This window comes from Capsicum annuum, chromosome 1 (genome assembly GCF_002878395.1).
Source record: "Capsicum annuum cultivar UCD-10X-F1 chromosome 1, UCD10Xv1.1, whole genome shotgun sequence".
NCBI lineage: Eukaryota > Viridiplantae > Streptophyta > Magnoliopsida > Solanales > Solanaceae > Capsicum > Capsicum annuum.
This window is the reverse complement of record NC_061111.1, coordinates 77,397,279-77,421,706: the sequence shown is the minus strand read 5'-3', so window position 1 is coordinate 77,421,706 and position 24,428 is coordinate 77,397,279. Positions and strand designations below refer to the sequence as shown.

Genomic DNA, 24,428 nt, shown 5'->3' with positions numbered 1-24,428 from the left:
TTTTCAAAATTTTTCAAATCTCAATTCACTTGTTTCGGCCAAACACACTTAAGAGAAGAAGAAATTTCGTGTGGGAGGGAAAAATTGAAGGTTTTGGAGCCCTTTTGGAGCTTTAAATGAATTCAAAATGGATTAGTCCCCCCCTTGTACTTTCAATTGTACTTGATTATTCCCTTTGACTCTTCTTTCTTTTGGATGACTATGAATATACCAAGGAATATTCCTTCACAAACACCAAGTACACTCTCTTTCTTCTCCTTTTTTTAGATCAAACACACTTTTTGAATATTCTTCCTTAGCAAGACTTGATAAACATGGAAGAACAAGATGAAAAATTAAGAGTTGACCAAAGTTTGACCACCTAGCAAATGAGCTCCAAATCTAATTTTTTTTGTAGCCCTAGGTTCCTTATGTCAAAACAACTTAAACCAACCAAAAATCAGCCACAAATCAAGCCTAAATCACCAAGACAAAACGTGTATAGCACAAAAAGCTTCAAAACTCCATAGCCATGGTGGATCTAAGCTCAAACTCAACCAAACTTCAATCTAAAAGTAGATCTAGATTCCCTAGGTGTTAGAGAACAATAATCTAACACAATAAACCTTTAAAACAAGGTAAAAACTTGCAGATCTAAGACTCTAAATTCGGATCTAACACAAGACACCATTTTTTTTTTGTATTTTCTGATTTTTGACTCTTTTTTTATGAGATTTTCTATATAAAACACTAAAACCAAGGATTAGAGTTGTGGGAACAACCCTCAGAAAGGCTTTGATACCAAATGATAGCCTAAAGGAAGGATAGCACGAAATTAACACTAGATATGCAAAAAAAATCAGCAAGCACACAAAAGGAAAAACAACACTTAGAATGGAGATGCAGAAGAAGAATTGCATGAAATTAAAGATAGATAGAGAGCCCCTCACTTCCACCAATGAATACCACTAGAAGGTGTATAAAACCTTCAAACACACATCACCAATGTAAGATCAAACCACTCTCTTAGGTGACCCAAAGGAAACACTCTTCCTCAAGTACACCTTTCTTGCCAAATTACCCAAAACAAGTGAAACCCTAACTTCAAATATTCTTGGACCAATTTTTAGATTCTAAGCTACAAACTACGGACTAAAAACTACAATGAGAAATACTCAATTTCAATTCATCAAGGTCTAATGAAAAGAGTGAAGAAATGGTCTATTTATAATATTACATGCCAAATGTCAAAAATGCCCTTAATGAGGGCTAGGAAAAGGGGCCGCCTCTTGAGTGTTGAAATGTAGGGTATAAAGTCAACTTTGCCCTTCACTTGAGGTACCTCTTGAGTTTATAACTTTCTCCTCCTTTATTCTCTTGACCAAGGCTTCAAAATACTCCAAAAAGGTCTTTAATTGCTAGCCAATTCTGATGCTTGAACCTTGGACAATAGCTTGTACTCTTGGTTCTCCTTGTGCTTGTATCAATCCTATTATAACCTGCATAATTACCTTGCTTCCTATTTCTATACGTTTGGCAACTAGGATAAGCGGAGTAAGATATAGTACCCCTAAACTTTAGAAATTCACGCTCTTTCATTACCAAAGATGATACAAGCAAAAAAAGCACAAGGTTTAAAAGGTCTTGTAGAAGGTTCACGTCTCGGATTGTCAAAGGATCAAGTCTTGGATTTGCAAGTTCTTGAAGACCTTTTGAAACCATTACAAAGCCTTGTCCAAATTCAAGAGATAAGGAGGGATTTCTACATCACATAAGTGCCTTAACTAAGGGCATTTTGGTCTTTTAAGACCTCCCCTTTTACACTCCAAAGGAGCACCCTTCATTAAGGGCATTTTAGTGATTGTTATGTAATAGTATAAATAGACCTTTTAGCTTTCATTTCTCATTAGACTTTGATGAAATTGGATATTACTCTTATATTGTAGTTTTTAGTCTTTAGTTTTAGATCTTAGAATCTAAAAATTGATCCAAGAACATTTGAAGTTAGGCTTTCACTTGTTTTGGATAATTTGGCAAGAAAGGTGTGCTTGAGGAAGAGTGTTTCCTTTGGGTCACCTAAGAGGAAGGTTTGAACTCTTGTTTGTGAGGTGTGTTGAAGATTTTGAAACATCTCCTAGTGCTAATCATTGAATAGGAGTAAGGGTCTTTCTATCTATCCTTTAATTTCAAGCATTCCTCTTCTTCATCTCCATTCTATGTGTTTTTTCTCTTTATTTGGTTGCTGGAATTTGCATCTTGTGAGTCAATTTTGTGTGTTTGGTAGTCTTTAGGCTATCATTTGGTATCAAGATCCTTGTTTAGGGTTGTTCCTACAACCCTGAGTCTTGGGTCTAAGAATATCTCAACAAAAAAGAGTGTAGAAAATCGAAAATCTCACAAAAAAAATTGTAAAACCGTTTTTATGTTTGGGCAGATTTTTAAATCTTAGATCTACATGTTTTTGTGTTGTTTTGTTGGTTTCTAGTGTTAGATTCTTGTTCTCTAACACTAAAAGTGTCTAGATCTACTTTTAGAGTGAAGTTTGGTTGAATTTGAGCTAGATCCACCACTGTTGTGCTTTGTTTAAAGCTTTTGAGGTGGGATCTCATTTTTGGTCATCTTGTTTGTGGCATTTTGTGGCTGATTTTATGTTGGTTGTGTTTTTCTTGTCCTAAGGAACCTAGGTCTAAAAGAAAATTCAGATTCGGAGTTCATTTGCTTGTTGGTCAAACTTGGTCAATACTTGAATATCATCTTGTTCATCCATGATCTTCATATCTTAGTGAAGAAGAATATTCAAAGTCTTTGTTTGATCTACAAAGGGGGAAGAAAGAGAGTGTGCTTGTTGTTTTTTCAAGAATATTCCCTATTATATTTGTAATCCATCCAAAAGAAAGGGGCGACTAAAGGACAAATCAAGTACACTTGTAATTAATTGGGGGGGGACTATTTCATTTCAATTTCATTTAGAGGCTTAAAAGGGCTCCAAATTGTTTACTTACCCCCTCAAATCTGAAAATTCTTCTTCCCAAAGTTGATACTTGGCCGAAACATGGGATTGGGAAATGAAAACTTCAAAAAAGAGACAACCAACCACGTAGCGCCATGTCATCACTTGTGATCAACCAAATTCATCTCTAAAATTAGATTTTTCTTAGTTTCTCCTTTTTTATTCTAGTTTCTTGTGTGTTAAACTCTATAACTAATTAGCAAACTAGTAACTACCTACTAGGTTGATGATTAGTCTTGGGTCCATTTGTTTCGTATCTTCAATTTTTTGTGTGCTTTTCTCGTATTTAAGTCATAGTATTTTGTTGGTTCAAGTCCGTGCATCACTTTATTTGAGTCATTTCAAACAAAGATCAATTTCGATCCAAAGCTTCTAACCTCTCAAGTAACTTGCCAAGTATTACCGATTCTCCAACACTTGTGAAGCCAAGTGTGACGTGAGGTTGAGTGCGAGTGAAGTGAGGCTTTTGAACTAACTTGTTTGCTCGTTTTGTAGGTTTTTTTTGTTTGTTTTTTTTTTGCTCTTTTAGGTACATTCACCATGGAATCCAGAGATACTTCCCAACCTTTGGGAAATGATGTTATTGGAGCCTTGATGGCTCAGTTTGATGCCTTTGCCCAAGAAATAAAGAATGATAATGATGCCTTTGAGAAGTAATATGGATGCTATGAGGGGTGACATGAATTGAATTAGAGCAAGGGTTGATAGACTATGTCCACCAAAATCTCCACAATTCCAAACATCAAGTCCAAAGATCCTATACTTTACAAAATCCAATGACTCCTCTCCATGATTTAGAAACCAAAGAGAGTGAGGCCAAGTCTCAAGATAGAGAGAAAATTATTAGTGAGGTACAAGAAGAATGTGAAGAAAGAAAGAAAAAGGAAGGGAAAACCATGGGTAGTGAAGTTGGAAGGGGAAAAAATGCTTGATTGTGGATCTTGTCCACGAAGGACCCTTTTTATTCACTAACCCAAACACTAGCATTTTGCCTAGTATTTTATCTTCTCATGTTCAGGTTCGAGACCCTAGAAGTCCTGAGGAGAAGAACACGGAAGTTTCCTTTAAGCCCTTGGCCGAAAGTCCCCATTTTGGGACAAGCGATGAAGAAGTGAATCCAAAGGGAAACCTTGACATATTCCCTTGTAATGTGGAGCATGAGGGATGCCATGATGCGAAACCAAGTGAAGAAAATACTTATCATAATCTACAAGGTAATAAAGCTATTTTCTACACTCCTAAAAACTTGAATTGTTGTGATGTGGCTCGTAGTAGACAAAGTGGTGTAGTTTCGGATTGCATTAGTCAAGAAGTGTATGAATCTCCCTTTTGTGATACTCTTGGTGTTGATAGGTTGTATAAGGACCAAAATCTTGTTGTGAGTATGCAAGCACTAGTTGATAGCACCTTGGTTGATATCTTCACACTTGATTCCTTCCTATACTGATTCCTTTACACACGAACCTCTTTGCCTATGATGATAACCATGTTAATTTTGAATTGATATTATGTAGAGGTAGTAAGCTTGGTGGCTGTTTTCCTTTCTTGAATGAAGATTATTGTGAGTTTGATGCTTTAGTAAAAGGAATGGCTAACCTCTACTTAGATTCTTGTATAATTCTTCCATTTGATCCCGGTATACTATTGGGGTGGGGAAGGTTGTGTTTTGGATTGCATTCCTTTTTCCTTGATGTCTCTCTTAACCATGTCCTTTGTGATGCTTGTAGTAAGTATTTCATGATCATAACAAAGGATTATTAGTTGTATCTCAAATATGTACCCCCTTGGCTTGATAGACTAGTGAAAGAAATGGCTCCTCTCGGCTTAAACCTTTGTCTTCTACTTCCATTTGATCCCGGTATACACTTGAGATGTGAAGGTTATAATTGCTGGTTGTGCTCACTTATTTTTTTATATTGATGATATTCATGTCTTTGGTATACTTTATGCTAAGCTTTTTATGTCAAAAACCAAAGATATGTAGATGTATGTCAAGTGTGAGCAACCATGGGTTGATGATATGAGTGTGGTACTAATACTAACCCTCCTAGAAAGAGGATTGTGTGCTTGTTTTGCTCTCTCTTTGGTTTTGCAAGATCTGAATTTGAGGACAAATTCCTTTCAAGATGGAGAGGATGTTACAAGCATAAAGAGCATAAGGTTTACAAGGTCTTGTAGAAGGTTCAAGCTTCGGATTGTCAAAGGATCAAGTCTCAAATTATCAAGTACTTGAAGACCTTTTGGAACCATTACAAAGCCTTGTACAAATTTGTAATACCTCAGAAAATTTTTCGTTGAAATTTTATGCATAAACGTGTTGGGTTCTATCTTCTAGAATGAGCTATAAATTTTTCATGTGGAATGTCTTAGATTATGACCCACCATTGCGTAGAGTATTGAATAAGCTTTCCAAAAATATATGGATCATCAAAAACGAACACCAGAGCGACGAGTTATGAACATTTCGATCGAACTGTGAATAGTAGTGAACAGTAAAACGTGCAGGAAAAAGTACTGAGGCCTGGCGTATTTTTTCTCCAACTTTAAATGATCATAACTCCTTTTACATAATGATCTGGGTGATCTACTATATATCAACGAAAATCTCTGCGAGTCCTCTTCTGATGAAATTAGTTTCATCCAATTTGTCTATCGAAGTAAAAAGTTATGGTCGATCTACTTCAGCCTATTAAAAGTGAATTTTTCGGTCAATTTAAAATGACCATAACTCCTCATACACAATGATCTGGGTGAGATACTATATATCAACAGAAAGATATGAGAGTCCTCTTTCTAATGAAATTGGTTTCATCCAATTGGGATATCGGAGTAAAACGTTATGGTTGATCTACTTCAGACTATCAAAACAGTCCACCAAAGGACAAATTCAAGAATTATTTGATTTTTAGAGGCGTTTGGGTCATTCCCCCTATTTGGGATAGTTATTTTCCTATATATATGAATGAATTTTGTTGTTGTTGATCAGACAACATGATGAATAATAATATTTGAGAGGTTTCTCTTCTCTTCATTTTCGACTATATGTAAAACGGGTGCAAACACGAATTCAAAAAATAGGTTCAAAATTGAAAGGGCTAAAATCATAATTTTTATTTTAGAGACACATTTTCCTTGTCAATAAGAATCTACAGATGAAACTCATGTAAAAACAAGTTGTAATTGATGCTCAACTTGATGAAAAATCATTTTAAGAGTTCATTGAAAAAATCTCCAATTTCTAGATTGAAAACAAGATTTAAAGGTGTTTTTGAAGATATAATCATTAGGAATTAAAGGAAATAAGTGCTTGGAGCTTATCAAGACACAAATGGTGAGGAAAATCCTAGAAAGTGTCCCTTCCCAAAATTCAAGATCCAAAAATAATGAAAATCGTAAAAAAAATATTTATATGTTCAGTTAACAATAATCTTACAATTGCGAACCCAAACTCGCGATCTTGAGGGTCAATATTTGACTGACCATTTTAATTGGCATGCATGCCTACATCATCCCGCCGAGTTCGGGAAGGCTAATGACCCGGACCAATTGCAATTGCGATGGTCCAACTGTGTTTGCGATGAAGTGAGAAAGGCCGATTTGGAACTTGATAACACTTCGCGATCGCGTCCGCCACCTCAAGATCACGATGAAGGATATTTTTCCTTCTTTGCGTTCATGGCCCAAAGCCCACATTCGCGAAAAAAAATTTCTTCTGCACAAGATATCAGTAATTGTTGAGTTTTTGCAAGTTGTCAAATCCTTCGAATGGACCCTGGGATTCGTTCATGACTCCATAAAACTAAATTATATATTCTACTAGGATATTCTCAATATTTCGGACTCAATGACAACGTCAGATTTTTTAAAAGAGATCATTTATGACAAATTAGCCCCTGGAGCCTTTTTTTATGCTTATTTCACTAGTTTCCAAAAGAAGGATTGAAATGCAAAATAAAGGCTTCGAACCCGAACTAACCATGATACTAACCCAAAATCGACGTTTCGGATCTATTGAAACTATTCAAATCACCATTCGATGCTTGAAATATGAAATGCTGATCAAAGTCAAACTGATGGACTTTAAAGCGTCTAAGAGTCTCAAACTCTCCCAAATCATTTCCGAATGCATCAGACAGTGTGTCAATCATCTCCACAACTCACAAATAGTGTATAACAACTACGGTGAAGGTCAAAATAATCAAAACACAATAATAAGAACTTAGTGCACCAGATTACATTTTAAAAAAAAAAACTGAACAGAAACGTGTGATGAAAAGATGATGTGATCTACTTTTTTCTTTGGTTTTACAAATTGATAGGGAAAGAGTCAGAAATATATCTAAATTTTTGCAAAACTCTTTGGGATCCTATGACCCCCCTCGACTATTTATTATCGTCTTCTATAGTATATATTTGTTCAGTTTGACCACTTCAGACCCTTACACACTCAATGTGCGTGTATTCATGCAGTGGTCTAGCAGGACAAATATATGCCACAAAAATATGGCAATAATAGTGAAAGGGGTCATAGGATCCCACAAAGTTGAGACATGCTACAATAAATTTCAACAAAGTTTAGCTTGGAGCTTACCAAGGTACAAATAGTGAGGAAAACCATAGAAAGTTCCCTTTCCAAAGCTCCAAGATCCAAAAATAATGAAAATCGCAAAAAAAAGGTATTTATATATTTAGTGAACAATACCTCACAATTGCGAGTCCAACCTCGCGATCTCGAGAGTCAACATTTGACAAGCTATTTAATTGGTATTCGTGTTACTGTCGGCCCTTCGAGTTCGCGAAGGCTAATGATTCGAACCCATCGCGTTTGCGACGGTCCAACCATGTTCGCGATGAAGTGGGACAACCCAATCCAAACTCGATAAACCTTCGTGATCATGATCGTGGCCTCCACCTCGCGATCGCGATTAAGGATATTTTTCCTTCGTTGTGTTTGTGACCCAAAGCTCGTGTTCACAAAGAAGGATTTCTTATGCACAAGATATCAACAATTGTTGAGTTTTTTAGTGTTCTCAAATCCTCCGAATGGATCCTTAGAATTTGTTCGAGACTCCCATAGAACTAAACCATATATGCTACTAGGATATTTTCGACATTTCAAACTCAATGATAACGTCGAATTTTTTAAAAGAGACCATTTGCGATAACTTAGCCCCTGAAACCCTTTTACGCTTATTTCACTAATTTTTGTAAAAAGGGTTGAAATGCAAAACAAAGGCTCCAAATCCAAACTAACCATGCCCAAAATCGACGTTTCGGATCTACTGGAACCGCTCAAATCACCATTCAGCGCTCGAAACATAAAATATTTACCAAAGTCAAACTCATAAAAATCATTCCTGAATGCATCAGACACCGTGTCAATTATCTCCATAAATCACAAAGTATCTAACTACAGTGAAGGGCAAAACAATCAAAACACAAAAAGTTAAAAATTACTATTACATTCTCCAAAACCCTGCATATAATAAGAGCTTAGTGCACCAAGCTACATTTTTCAAAAAAAAAAACAGTAATAAAACTAAACAAAAACGTGTGATAAAAAGATGATGTGATCCCATTTTTTCTTTGGTTTCACAAATTGATAGGAAAAGAAGGGTCAAAAATATATCTAAATTTTTGTAAAATTTGTTATAACACACCTCAACTTTGCAAAGATCCTATGACTCCCCTCGACTATTTTTTACTATATTCCTGTGGCATATATTTGTCCAGCTGGACCACTTCAGACTCTTATGCACTCTGTGTACATGTATTTATGCAGTAGTCCAACTAGACAAATATATGCCAAAAAATACTACAATAAATAGTCATAGAGGGTCATAGTTACCTCACAAAGTTGTAACATGTTACAACAAATTTCACCAAAATTTTGATATATTTCAAACTTTTTTCCCAATTTGATATTTTGGCTCATTTATCTAGTATCCATTTGAAATTCCAAGGACTCCATTTTTCGCGGTGGAAAGCACATTGTTAGTACTCCCTCCGTCCCTCACTCTAATGTGGCTCACCTTACTTTTAATTCATCCAAAAAAGAAAAACGCATTTCTTTATTTGCTAATTATTTAAAAGCATAATTGCCTTTTGACCTTTATTGATCCCAGCTAATGTTGAAAACAATATTTTTTTTACTTTTCTAAAAAAGACAATTTGATAAACTTCTCAAAGTCTTATGTTTTAAAACTCCATATCCAATCAAACAATGACAGACAAACGAGATGGAGGCAGTACTTTCCAGCAGGTCGGTAATTTAATCGTGGTTTTATTGACGTGAAATCTAGTGAGGATTCCTTTGATAATTAAAATTCTTCCAGTCCGTATTACGTGTCTTTTAAAGTTTTTGCTCATTTTCTTAACGATTTTGTATTTAGGAACCAGTCCAGAGTTCACGATACAGAAACTGGAGTTGCCAAATAACATGATACGATAGAAAAATAAGCTGCAGTGATCTAATTGCATGAAACGAAACAAGCCGAAGATTGCATGAAGTCGGTGACAGAAACTTTAGAAAGAAAATGAACCACCCAGAAATACAGACATCAACCAAAACGGAAAACAAGAGAATGGCACTTAAGAAAGCTACAGCTCGTTACACATGTAATTATACCAAAGACAGGCCATACGACACAGCACGTAAAAAAAGCTAAGGAATGCAGATAATAATACAAGCCAAGGCAACCAACCATCTCATACACAAACTATGATACTTGAATGACTAATTTTCTTTTGCCAAGGCTCCTGGGGAGGGGCTCATTTCTAAACTACAGACATCTTTGAACCTAACGGAGCTCTATATAAATATAATACGATACATTACGGACTAGTATCAATGAAATGCTGGAAACCTCAAGGAAGCACACAATGCAATCTCTAAGCATTCAGAGCTACCGCATCTATTGGCATTGGGAGCATTGACTCCTTGGGGCAGTATACTCTTGACACTTTGTAAATTTCTCTACCAAAAGATATTCACAGAGTAATGCTACATCTCCGTTGAAATCGGGCTGCACAATACAAAATTGTGGCATCTGGCATCTGCTTCCAGCTAAGCGCATCATTTTAACCGCAAAACTCAAGCTCCTGTGAACAAAGATATTCATAATAATAAGACCATTAGTAATAAGATTTGCAATTGTAAAATAAAGACGGGCACAAACATGACACTCAGCAAACGATGCAAAGGCCTGGCCATTGCATAGCCAACATCCATTGTGAAAAGCCCCTCTGAAGTAAACTGGAACTTTAAATCTCCAACTCACAGCTGATGCATAAGCCCAACTTACCAACCCGACAAAGTGAAATCGTTTCTAGATTATATCATGATACTTTAAGCTATTTCTTGACCAACTTAATAAATTCTGCCATTCAAAGAAAGGAACCTGCAGGCTTGTTTTTCCACATCCATTCCTGAGCAGCTTGGATCCCCCCCTGCTATTCAAATGCACCACAAACAAGTTCAGCACCCATTTTACTTGCTGATTGTAAATTTATTCATCAGAGAACTACACTGTAATTAGCACATTACGAAATAATTGAGGATCATTTGATCAATCAACTCATTTTTACTCTTACTGCAGATATGAAACAACTCATTTTTACTCTTACTGCAGATATGAATTACTCACAATACATAATTTTACCATATTATTGACATTAAAAGAAACACCATGCTATATGTAGTTTTGATGATGAGCAGCTAAACTGCAAGGGGTACTGTACAGCTGGCACACGGTATTTGCACAGTTTTGTCCTCGTGTAACAAACTTGCAGGTGCTATTTTGTATAGACTTGGACAGCTGGTCCAACGATATTCCATCCCTAATATCACTCAGTTATAAAAGGAAAGAGACGCCTCTTCAACAATTGGGTTTTGCAAATTCTAAAGAGTGAAAAGAGGCAGCAAAACCCCATTTCTACACTACTCAAGTTCTTAGCTGACAGTGTATGCTTAAACAGAATTTGTTCTTGAGTGAGTGCTGAATTGTAACTGAACTACTCATGCTATAAGAGTAGTGTTTTCTCTTTGAGAGAGTTGCCTAAGCTTGTCGCTGGTTAGAGTTAACCAGTGTTTGAGGGAAACTTGGCAGAGGTGCCAAAGTGTGCTTGCAATAGAGGTATTGCAAGTAGGAGGAACCTAGTGTTAGGTTCATAGTCGAGTATGTAATCAAAAAGGTTGGCTATAGTGGACTGTTTTGGTGACTGTGAGGGGAAGCCATGGTTTTTCCCATTCTGAATTTCCACGTTAAAATCTTGTGTTCTTACTTTCTTGGATTGACTTTACATTTACAGCACCTCATAGTTGTTTTATTGATCTTTCACTTGAAATTGATCCCGAGGGACCTGACCTCTCACTATGTGGTGTAACCCCCAAGGGTTCAACAATTGGTATTCGAGGTAGTTCACTCTAAAAGGTTTACACCTAGAGTGTTCTGATCATACCACTTTAACTGAACTAAAGGTGGAAAGAAAGGACGCAAAAAGGGAGAGGTTATTGATCCTGAAGGCTTTAGAATCTAACTCAGGAGAAGACGACACTGATATTGCACTCTTGGAAACAATGATTATTAGTGCTATAAAAAGGGTTGGTATGTTTGGCAAATTAAATTGTAAAATTGAAGGTTGTCACAAAGGTGGCAACTCATGAAATCAAAATCCTGAAACATAAGGAAGAAAAAGTGGAGCTAGCTATTTATTAAAAAGGGTTTTAACAGAACGGGGAGATTCCCCCAGTAATTTAAGTGAAGATGAGAAGACTAGACATGTTTCTATACTAACATTGGACTCCACAAAAGATGAAGAAGAACAAAAGATATCAGAAACTGAAGAAATGTTCTCTAATTTGAATCTGAGAATCTGAGTTGTATAAGTCAACTAAAGAAGGAAGCTTCAAGACTTCAAATTGTTATTGAAGAAAAACTGAGGGATTCTCAAAAATACCTTATAGCTGCACTTCAAAGGAATGAAAATTTAGAAAGGAACCTGGTCCGCTTAAGAGAAGAGTTGAACAAATCTCTTAAATGGATTGCTTCTTCACAGACTCCTAATCTACTTAGTCAAGGTGTTAATAATGATAGAGGGTTGGACTATCAAGAAAAAATTCAACCTGTTGAGTCAAAAGGTAAGAATGCTCATTACGTTGGAAGCAAAGAGTATAAACTCAAGTGTATTAACTATGGAAGAGATGGAACTCAAGTGTATTCACGATGGAAGAGATGGATTTCTAAAAAAGGGATGTCAGCACTGGCCTAAGGCTAAATTGAGGAGTACTGAATGTATTAAGCAGGATCAGAAAAAAATGGGTCCGGATCTCCTGTGGGAATGATTTGGAAGATCCAAAACAAAAAATAGTGGTATTTGCTAGCAACAACATAATGGAGGCAGTCATTCAATATAGATAGATCCAACATCAAACCGTTAAACCATGTGCGCGTGATTGCTCGCCTATCATGAGTTTGACTTGCGTTCTAAAGCTGTCTTTTTTAGGAAGACTGGAGAGAACCTTTATGACATTCTTGTGGATAAAGTAGTCGGTGAAGCTTTTTCTTATGTTGTTTAAAACCCCTTATGGGGTTAACTCTGGCAAGGTATATTATTTTTTTTTCCCAGTGGGTACAGGCTTCATCGAAAGGCTCTCCGCCTCGTGGCTTAAATCTATCAAAAGGCAAAAAGGAAGCTTTCATTGCCTAGATGGACTAAGAAGAATTTGATCACACCATTGACTTCGCACTGGAAACTCAAGCTCCAGTGGGTTCCCAAATTCAACTTGTGATCATGATCTTAGGCGTGGAAAAAAGGGATTGCAGTTAGGAATAGTTCATCGACGGGAAGAGTTTAAAGCTTAATAATGGAAAAGCTGACTATGTTCTCTCTCTCTTAAGACACTTGAAGATAGAGGTGTCTTGCTTTGAAATAGATGATTTCAAGGGACCTGGTCCCTAAGAGATTCATATCAGAGGAAGCTTCACCAGAATTAATAACATGTGAATAAGTGTCTCTTCCAAATTTGACTACGACAAGGAGACAGGTATCCATGATAAAGTAGGTGTATGCTAATCAAACTCAATATCATACCTTTGCAGGTATACACCCAAGAAAACAGCTTCAGAAGGAAATAATTGAAGCAATCACAAGTTGAGATCTCACTCAAAAAGAAGAGGGACCTGGTCCCATCTCTCAAACGAGCACCAAAATGATGTGCCTTAAATATTTATAAAATTTCTGTTTGTAAAGGCCACTTGTTTAACTCCATATGAACAAAAGTTGTCAAATTCATTCAGAAGTAAAGAATCACAACGGTTGTCATTAGAGGCGTTGGTTTAAAAAGGGTGTGTCTCAAATGTCAAACGGTCATCTTTTACTTATAAATTCAAATCCTATCAACTCATTATTCTCATAATTGACTCAAAACTCTATCGAAACTAGTCCTTGTCTCCTTCTCAAAAAAATTCTTTTTCTCTCAACCTAAAAATGTCTGATACCCTCTTCTTCAAACCCCATGAAGGATCTGTCATCAAATCATTCTCAGGAACCACAAAAAGCATCACCTGCCAATCCTCAAGAAATTCATGAAACTCCAGTTGAAATCTCTCTTGTTGAAACTTTAAATCCCAGTGAATATTCTATCCAACTTGATGACCTAAATATATGTTTTGGCTCTCCAATTGAACAAGAGATTCTTCTAATTGAAGGACCTCCTTCCTTAGAAAATCCAGTGTCCTCTAGTGCCCCTCAAATTCAGGCTCTCTCTGAGGAATTGAAAGGCATTGAAACTTCATATAAGTCACCAGAACATGGTTCTCCTACCCTGTCTTTGCTAATCTAGTTGATGATGAGATTCCTGTGATGATGTCTGATTCTCTCAGTAGCATGAATCTAGTAGCTGAAAACTTGCTTTTACTCGAAAATGATCTCACGAAAAGGTTGACTAGTGGGGATGAGCAGATAGCAGGAAAGGAAGTTTGTATTGCATCCAAATGAAGAAAACGGAGAGGATGAGGATGAACAACCTCTGATCTTCAAAATAAAGAAACAAAAGGAAAACAAAGGAAAGGAGAAGTTAACTAACGCTGGTAAACAAGCTACACAATCTTACTCCACTAGAGGGTCTGAAATGAAACTACTAGCTGATGCAATGAAGAAGAATAAGTTCTCTACTGCTAAAAGAAGACGACTCAGGAAATCTACTACCAAGGCATAAGAAAAACTTAAAGTGGTGAAGGTAAAGGGGGAGATAAAGAAATTGAGCTTGATATTGTTATTGCTTCTAAGAAGAAAAGACTGGATGCTCATGATGATGAAAGGACCAGGTGCAAGCAAAAAGAAATATATTGTTGTGAAAGGAAAGAAAGTTTCCTAGGGACCAAGTCCTAAGGAAAAGAAATATTGATGAATAGGAAAAGCCAAGTGATAAGTCTAAGAGAGTAAAAAGAGAGGAAGAAAAGAATAATATGTCCAAAGAAAGAAGGATTGAAAGGCTAAAGACACAAAAAGTGCTATCAGGAAGAAGGAAGAATGTTTGATCCTAAAATCTATAAAAAAAAAACTGGGATGGTAGAATTGGTCGAATATGTCAGGCATCAAGGATGGTTGCATTTATTCGAGGAATCAGCACCAGTGGTGTTTGAAAACGAAGTAAGAGAATTCTATTATTCAATAGATTTCTCAGAAGATGGGTCGAGTCTATCTGTACTGGTGCAAGGAAAAGATATATGGTTAGATGAAGAAACCATGGGAGGAATTCTAGATATGCTTGTTATAGGGGTTAAGACAGTTGTGAAGCAACAGCCCAAAACTGAATTCATGATTGAAGCTTAAGAGTAGGTGGGACCTTAATTGCTGCAGTTAAGAAGAAGTTTCTAAAGAGTGAGTTTTAGTTTGTGTTTGAGTTTACCAATAAGGTCCTACTACCAAGATAAGAGAAATTGCTTCCAGCATTGATCTGTTTTTAATCGAGTTCCTGCACAAAGTGGTCCAAGAAAAGGGAGGAAGACATAGGATGCTCTATCGTTATTTGTTGAACAAAGTCCTTCATCATTTTGGAGTGATTGGGACTAAAGAAACCCCAGGGACAGTGACTAAACAACTGACCAGTTTAACCACACTAATTGGAAATGGGTGTATTGAAGGGAAAGTGGGGACTGTATCCCAAGTGTCTGAACTACTGGATGCTCAAGAAAGCTTAGCTAAGGAAATGGAGGAATTGAGGATTATACAACAACAACAACAACAACAACAAAAACAAACCCAGTATATTCCCACAAAGTGGGGTCTGGGGAGGGTAAGATGTATGCAGTCCAAACCACTACCCCCGAAGAAGTAGGAAGGTTGTTTCCGATAGACCCCCGACTCAAGACAGTGGACCATAGACTAAAAAAAAAAAAGAAAAAAAAATGAAGTAAATTAACCGACTGAGGGCACATGATAAAATAACAGAGCAATAACATCCACAAAAATGAAGTACATTAACAAACCAAGGGTTTTCCTCCCCTAAACCTAGACCTATCACCCAAGCTACGCCAACCTCTCCTATCTACCGACTTCGGCTCGACTACCTTACTTAGCCCTCTACCTTTAATACTCTTTCTCCAAACTTTCTTATCATACCCAGAATTTTTTATACGAGCCAAATATCCATCCTAGCTTTTGAAGACACTATTGGAGGCCAACACCTAAAGGCTCAAGACTTGGTCACCTCGAGGACACAAGAATATGCAAGGAAGACCCGTTTTGAGCATACCAAAAAGCAATGCCGTGTGTGGAAGGTTGCTTGGGAGCTTGCCTTGATGCCTACGTCCTAAGGGATCCCAAGTTTTGAAGACACGGTTTTGAAGTGTTCATTTGCCCTTACGTTTGGGCTTGAAGAGCCACGACCTTGGGGCATTGAAGAGTACCTTCATTAAGGGTGTTTTAAGGAATTCACATGCTCACGAGACACTCCATAGTCGCCCACCCTCATTAAGGGTAGTATGGTCACTTCATTTTTGTAATAGCTGTAAATAGACTTCTTTAGGAGTTATTTCATTAGTTTTAGCCATTATGAATATTTGAGAGAAATATTTGAGAGACACCTCTCTCTTTTGGAGAGTGAAACCGAAACTAGGAACCAAGTGTGTTATTCACTTGCGTTGTATCTTGGCTTAGAAACGTTGGTGCTTAGGGAGAGTGATTTCCCTCTTGTGTCTACGTAATACTTTGGTGTTTATTACGTGAGTAATAGGGGTTTTAGAGTTTGAAACACTCTCTAGTTCTTATTATTTGTGTAATCTTTATGTCAAACTATTTATCCCTTTACTTCTCTTGCATTTGTTGTGTTTGTTCCCTCCCTTTGTATTCACGGCTTGTGATGTTTTAGTTGTTGCCGAGTTGTTGTTCTTAGATCCTCTTGTTGTTCTTGTCTTGTTTCCATGTTTATGGGTTGATATCCGTATCATTTGGTATCAGAGCTTGTGGTTGATTCCGTCCCTACAGAATCAGTCTTGGGCTAGCTCACTTAAAAAATCCAAAAAAAAAAAAGTAGTTGTTCTTGTGTTGTTCCTTGGCCGATTAGTGTTCTTGTTTGCATCTTGGCCGAGACTTTAAAGACCTAGATCTAGGAGTCTTTTGCTTGTCTTGATTGTTTCTAGCGTTAGGATTTTACTTCACTAACACTAAAGGAGTCTAGATCCAAGTTTGAGCTCCTGCGTGTGTTGTTGGTGTTGATTGTTGTGGATTCACACTTGAAAGTGTGTTGCTGATATTGTTTTGGTAGTTTTGAGCTTGAATTAGTGTTGTGGTTATTTGGTGGTCCAACATGAACCAAGGTCTTCAAGGTTCTAGCGAAGGTTCTTGGTGTTCTTGACCATTCTTCATGTCTTGTTGCAAGAAGAACCTTTAATAGTGGTGTTTTGATCTTAAGGCTAAGTGGAAAGGAGTGAAGTCTCTTGTTTGTCTTGAAACAAGTCCCAAAGATATACCAAAGAAGTAAGGGTCAAAGGGACTTCCAAAAAAGCTTGTTGCCAAAAGAGAGAATCTTTCCAAGGTTGACAAAAGAGGAAAGGCCACCAATCCTTCAAAAAGGTGTCTTGCCCAAAAGGTGCAAGACAAGTCAACCATTTTTGAATATGAAAAAAGGCTCCAAAACTTGTTGTCTTCCCCTCCAAAACCGAATATATTCCTTCAAATTTCAAAGTTGAAAAAAAAGGGCAAAATGGTTCGATGGACCCTTGTACTATGTCCGTTTTGTAATGTGGACACTTTTACTTACATGTTTGTCATCTGGACCCTTGAATTCACTAAAAAGCAACATTTTAAAACCTTTGTCGGTCTACTCAGTTGTACGTGTTGCACAATCGCGGACACGTCATTAAATATCTGTAAAATAATTTCCACATATGAAATGACGTGTCTAGAGTATCAATAGTAAAGTTGGACCGAAATTTTAGGTCATTTGAAACCCTTTTACTTCGCCCTTCGTCTCTATCATCCCAAATTCGAAATTACCCCGATTTTAACTTAATTTAGGCCGATTGTTGTTGATTGTTGCAATCCGTGTAAGTATTTAATATTTTGGTGTAGTTGTAGTATTTGGTAGTTTATTTTGAAGCTTCTTGTTGATTTAATGGAGTCTGTTTTAGTGGTTTTAGGGTTTTCGCGATTATGAACTTTTTTCTTCAATTTTTTGGGTGGTTTTGCTCTGTTTCGTATGCAGTGTTGTTGTAGGTAGTATTTGTAGTGGTGATATGCCTTCAATGGCATATATTGGGATTTTAATTAGAATTTAGGATTTTTCTCGTAAAATGATAATTGGGTCCGAAAAATTTGAGGCTTTTGGTTTATTTGTTGTCTAATGCTCCTATTATACGTATATATTGCAGTTTTGTGCCTTCAATGGCATATTTTGTTATTTCGATTACATTTTTTAGGGTTTTTTTGGTAAATTCAGAATTGGGTCCGAAAATTTTGGGGCTTTTGATTTTTTTGTTGTTTAATGCTCCTATTAAACGTGTGTATAGCAGTTTTGTGCCTTCAATGGCATGTTTTGTTATTTTGATTACATTTTAGGATTTTTTTTGGTAAAATTAGAATTGATTTTTTTATTCCTTTATTTTTTCTTTAAAAATTAGGGTTTTGTGGATAATTGACTAATGTATATGTTATATTGTCATTGTACAGGTTTTCTAAATAAATGGACATAATTGTAACACTTCAATTCACCTATGGGGAGAGAGGTCTTTTTGTCAGACCTTGATCTAAGGTATGCAAATGGAGTTCATATTCCTGATAAAATTAGAGTAGATGTTGATGAGCTTCATGTTATGTTGTTTCATAACTTAGTTGCAGATTTTGATGTGGAAAAAGTTGAAACCTTTTGGTGTAGTGTAAACAAAAAGGGCTATTATTACAGGTAAGAAAATGATGTTAATGTTTTACTTATCAGTAGTTTAAAACATGGAGATTTGGTTGATGTATATGTTGTTCACCAAATTAGTGAACCTATAGTTGTTAATGATGATATGGTAGCCACTCCACCATTATTAATGCTTAATAATAGTGATGTGGCAGCCTCTTTTGAAACTGATAGGGCTGATGTGTCTTCATCTCATCCATTGAATATAAATGAAGATGAATATATAAATGAAAATCAGCCTCCTAGGGCAGACAAAGGAAAAGCTAAGGTTTCCGGTGAAGACTTAGGTGAAGGTCAAGTTAATGATTTCTCCACATACCATCTTCAAACATCTGATTCTGACTTGGATTTTGATATCACTGATTCTACTGGTGATTTACTTTATGATGTTGATAAAAACGTTGAAGAGTTGAGTGATTTTGATGAAGAGTTGCTTCAAGCTAGGAAGTCTAACATTGAAAAACAAGCAAAAGAAAAGGTTGATAGGATGAATCTAGATGAGATGTCATCTGGATCAGTAGGTATAGATGTTGGTTTTGAGGATATTTGTAAGAACGAGGGGTTAGATATGAAGGTAAATTGGGTGGGGATGACCCTTATTTTGATAGTTCAGATCCAGGTAGTGACATTAGTGATGAAGAGGAAGGAGATCTTGTTGATGATGATGAAGTGGTAGATTCACTACCTAGAAGTTCATCTAGCAAGATCTACTTTGATAAAACTGCAAAGAAGGTATGTTTTTAGTTGTATATGGGTTTTTTGAATGTTGTTGAGTTTAGAGAGGCACTGCAGAGTTACTCTATTCAAAAAGGTGTGAACCTTAAGTTGAAACCTAATGAGAAGGAAAGTGTAAGGGCAAAATGTAAGCATAAGGGTTGTCCTTGGGTTATTCTTGGAAATGTTGAGAATACAGGAAATTTTAGTGTGAAAACTTACTTTCCTGTACACAAGTGTTCTAAAAGGACAAGAAATAAGATGTGTAACCCTTTGTGGATTAGTAAGCATTACAAGGATAGGATTATGAATGATCCATCAATAAAATTGCATCAGATTCAGGCACTTTTAAGAAAGGACTATGGGTTGTATGTTAGTAAAACAACTTGTAGAAAGGCAAAAATCAGAATTATGAAAGAACATTTTGGTGATTTTGTTGAAGAGTTTGCTAGGTTGTATGACTATGCTGAACAGTTGAGGACCACCAATCCTGGTACCACTGTATCTATTAGGACATCCAAGAATGCAATTCCAGGAAAAGAGGTGTTCATGGACATAATGTCTTGAGCCCTTAAAAAGTGGATGGAAAGAGGTCTGCAGAAGAATAATTAGTTTAGATGGTGCCTTTCTCAAGGGTGTATGTAAAGGTATCTTGTTGTCTTGCATTTCCAAAGATGGAAATAATCAAATATACACTGTAGCATGGGTCGTGGTTGATAAAGAAACCAAGGACACATGGTCTTGGTTTCTTAGGTGCATCAGCCATGATTTGGAACTTGAAGAAAATGGGGGTAAAGGCTTGACAGTAATGTCTGATATGCAGAAGGTATGAAGTTTCATATTTTTCAGTTATTTATTTTTAAGTTTGCTGCAGTGATGTCATTAATGTTTAACTACTATTTTACATGTTTTGATAGGGTCTTCATTTGGCACTTACTAATCTACTGCCAAATGTTGAGCATAGATGGTGTGCTAGACATATGGGCCAACTGGAAGCAGGTTTGGAGTGGTGAGGAAAGGAGAAATATTCTGGCAGGTTGCAAGGGCCCCATTTGAAGTGTATTTGCAACAGAAACTTAATGAAATGAGTGAGTTGGGTGTTGGAATTGTGGAAGATTTGCTCAAGTACAACAAAGAGGCATGGTGTAGGGCCTTTTTTAAGGAACATAGCAGGTGTGATGTGGTTGAGAACAACATGTGTGAGACTTCCAATAGTTGAATTTTAGCTGCTAGGTTCAAGACAATTATCACTATGTTGGAGGAAAAAAGATGCAAAGTCATGGAAAGAATGAATCAAATGAGAGATTTTTCTGAAAAATGAATCAGTGATGTATCGCCAATGGCTATGGAAGTTCTTGCAAAGAATGGTGAATATGCAGCCAAGTGTGAAGTGAGGTTTAAATACCATATGGGCTTTGAGATTGGTAATCCACCTTATACACGTGTTGTTAATGTGGAAAGAAAGCAATGTAGTTGTAGGTCATGGCAACTAAAGGGAATTCCTTATGCACATGCAATTGTTGCAATGCATTACAAGGGAATGGAATGTGGAGTCATTTGTTGATCACTGGTATCAAAGGAAAACATACCTGAAGGCATATGATAAGTATATTCAACCAATGACAAATATTAAGTTGTAGCCAAGAAGCACAAGACCACCAATTGAGCCACCTGAGATTACATCCAAGCCAGGAAGGCTGGGTAAAAATAGAAAGAAAGCTAAGGATGAACCTCTTAAGACTAAGTTTGGAAAGGCTACAAAAAAGGGAAGAAAAATAACATGTTCTGTGTGCAAGTCTATTGGACACAACAAGAAAGGATGTCCAACTTTGGTAAGCTAAATCTTTTCTTATTGATGAATTTTACTCTTTTTGAATGTATTTTTGACCTTTACATATTTTTTTGTAGAAAAAAGATTTCAGTAGTAGCTGTGGCAGTCAACCAAGTGTGCAAGCCAACACTAGTACTGCAGCTACTGCTGCTGAGAGAGATGCAAATGCTTCAATAGCTGAAGAGATGTCTGCAAATGCTAAATCAAGCAACAAAAGGCCTGCAGGAAGGCCTGCAAATGCTCACAGTGCACCAAAAGGTGCAAGATGGCCTACAAATGCTCACAGACACCAAGAGCTGTAGGAAGACCTGCAAATGTTGCATCAGTTGGTGGTGTGGGGCCTGCAAGTGCCTCAACAACTGATATAAGGCCTGCAGCTGTTGAGATGCCCACTACCACTTCAGCAGTAGGTGATAATGCTACACAATCTACAACTCAGCAGTCTACTAGTAGTGTTGGTGCCCAAAAGAGGAAGATTAGTACAGCTTTGAGAGGTGGTGCGAATTTGCATATAAGCTGGTTTTGGTGTGCTGTTTGGACCAATTGGGAGTGTGGTGGAGAGGGTAAGTTTCCTATAATATAATTTATATTTAACTAGTATTAATTAGTCCATCTATAACAACAACAACAACAACAACAAACCCAGTATATTCCCACATAGTGGGGTCTGGGGAGGGTAAAATGTACTCAGTCCATACCACTGCCCCCGAAGGAGTAGAGAGGCTGTTTCCGATAGACCCCCGGCTCAAGACAAAAGATCGTAGACCAACAGTCATGCAACATGATAAAGAACAAAGAACCAACATCCACAAAAATAAAGTATAATTAACCAAAAGGCAAGCAATATGCTAAAGTAACAAAAGAACCAACATTCACAAAAAAAACAGTATAATTAACAACCCAAGGACCCCCTCCCCATAGCTGGAACTCCCAACAAAGCTATCCTTAAACCTCCTAACTATGAACTACGACTCGACCACCCAAGGCCTTCTAATTTAATACTCTTCCTCCAAACCTTCCTATCTAAGGTCATGTCCTCAGTAAGCTGTAACTGTTCCATGTCACGTCTAATCACTCCTCGCTAATACATTTTTGGTCTACCCCTACCCCGCTTGAAACCCTCCAAGGCCAACCTCTCACATCTACGGACTGGGGCATCCGTGCCCCTTCTCATCACGTGGCCAAACCATCTCAACCTCACTTTCCGCAACTTATCCTCCACCGAAACCACTCCCACCTTCTCCCAAATAGTCTCATTCCTGACCCTGTCCGCCTTCGTAAATCCACACATCCAACGCAACATTCTCATTTTCGCAACCTTCAACTTTTGGACGTGAGAATTCTTAACAGGCCAACACTCCGCCCCATATAACATGGTCGACCGGACCGCAGCTCTATAGAATTTACCTTTAAGCTTAAGAGGCACCTTCTTATCGCATAAAATTCTCGAGGCAAGCATTCATTTCGTCCAACCTGCCCCAATACGATGGTAGACATCCTCATCAATCTCTCCATTCCGCTGAATCATAGACCCAAGATACTTAAAACTATCCCTCCTACCAACCGCCTGCGACTCCAACTGCACCACCACATCTTCCTCTTGCCTCAAGTCGCTAAACTTGCACTCTAAATACTCCGTCTTGGTCCTACTCAACCTAAATCCTTTAGATTCCAGGGTCTGTCTCCAAATCTCCAACTTATCATTAACACCTCGGCGCGACTCATCAATCAAAACTACATCATCCGCAAAGAGCATACACCAAGGAACCTCCCCATGTATATTTCGCGTCAACACATCCATCACCAAGGCGAATAGGAACGGGCTAAGAGTCGATCCCTGGTGTAGCCCTGTCAAGATCAAAAAGTGCTCGGAATCCCCTCCCACCGTCCTTACCCGAGTCTTCGCCCCCTCATACATGTCCTTAATCGAACGGATGTACACCACTGGTATCCCTCTCGCCTCCAAGCATCTCCACAAAACCTCCCTAGAAATCTTGTCATACGCCTTTTCCAAGTCGATAAACACCAAGTGCAGAGCCCTCTTCCTCTCTATATATCGTTCTACCAGCCTCCGCACAAGGTGAATTGCCTCAGTCATCGATTGACCAAGCATAAATCCAAATTGATTCTCCGAGATAGGCACTATCTTCCTCAACCTCCGTTCCACCACCCTCTCCCAAATCCTCATCGTGTGACTCAACAACTTAATACCACGGTAGTTGTTGCAACTTTGAATGTCTTCCTTGTTCTTGTATAAAGGAATCACCGTACTCCCATCTCCACGCCTCGGGCATCTTAGCGATCTTGAAAATATTGTTAAGCAAATGGGTTAGCCACCTCAATCCCGCTCCGCTAGCATACTTCCAAAAGTTCACCGGAATCTTATCGAGCCCCGCCGCCCTGCCCCTTCGCATCTTGCGAATAGCCTCACATATTTCCTCGACCTTAAAACGTCGACAGTAGCCGAAATCACAAGGCTGCTTAATGTGCTCCAACTCCCCTAACACAATACCTCTGTCCCCCTCATCGTTCAAGAGCTTATGGAAATACAACTATCATCTTTTCTTAATTAGAACGTCCTCCACCAAAACTTTTCAATCCTCTCCTTTAATGCACTTCACTTGGTCCAGATTCCGACCCTTACGCTCCCTAGTTTTGGCAAGCCTGTACAACCTCTTTTCCTCGCCTCTCTTCTCTAAACCCGAATAAAGTCTCTCAAACGCTGCTGTCTTAGCAGTCGTAACTGCTAACTTAGCCTCTTTCTTAGCAAGTTTGTACTCCTCCCTGCACACCCGCTTCTCCTCTTCTTCCTTACTCTCAACCAACTTAATGTAAGCCGTCTTCTTCGTCTCTACCTTCTTCTTAACTTCTTCATTCCACCACCAGTCCCCTCGATGCCAGCCAAACCATCCCCTAGAGACACCCAAAACCTCTCTAGCAGTCTCCTTAATGCAACCCCCCGCCCTATCCCACATACTATCCACGTCCCCCCGACACTCCAACGCCCCCATCCCTTCCAACTTTGCCTCTTATCTCTAAAGCATTGACCGGAGTCAGGCCACCCCACTTAACTCTAGGTCGACCCTCCCCACCCCTCCTCTTCTTGCCCATCTTAATAACCAAATCCATCACCAGAAATCTATGTTGGGTCGCAAGATTCTCATTCGGAAAAACCTTACGGTCCTTACACAAAGCTCTATCCCCCTTCCTAAGCAGCAAAAAGTCAATCTAGGTCTTGGCTATCCTATTACAGAAAGTAACCAGATGCTCCTCTTTCTTCGGAAAGCTAGAATTCACTACCACCAACCCAAAGGCCCTAACAAAATCCAACAGAGAAGTACCCTCATCATTCCTATCCCTAAAACCAAAGCCACCATGCACATCATCGTATCCTATCGGCAAATGCCCGATATGCCCATTGAAGTCCCCTCCTAAGAAAAGCTTTTCCAAACTAGGCACGCCTCGAATCACCTCGTCCAAGACCTCCC

General features: G+C 38.0%; 1 protein-coding gene across 12 annotated transcripts in view; it reads right to left on the bottom strand.

The window, feature by feature from the left end:
- Positions 1-9,561: 9,561 nt before the first annotated feature.
- The window catches only part of LOC107878380 (flowering time control protein FCA), a 59,156-nt gene continuing 44,289 nt past the window's right edge, over positions 9,562-24,428 (bottom strand). For 8 of the 12 annotated variants that reach the window (XM_047403558.1, XM_047403647.1, XM_016725374.2 and 5 more), the window contains 2 exons: positions 10,390-10,438; positions 9,562-10,090 (listed from right to left, as the gene is read on the bottom strand). In XM_047403558.1, the coding sequence (XP_047259514.1) occupies positions 9,904-10,090; positions 10,390-10,438 (236 nt within the window). In that variant the 3' untranslated portion in view covers positions 9,562-9,903. Of the gene's footprint in view, positions 10,091-10,389; positions 10,442-24,428 lie in introns of all 12 variants that reach the window. The other 4 variants (XM_016725381.2, XM_016725405.2, XM_047403821.1 and 1 more) reach the window with 1 other exon arrangement.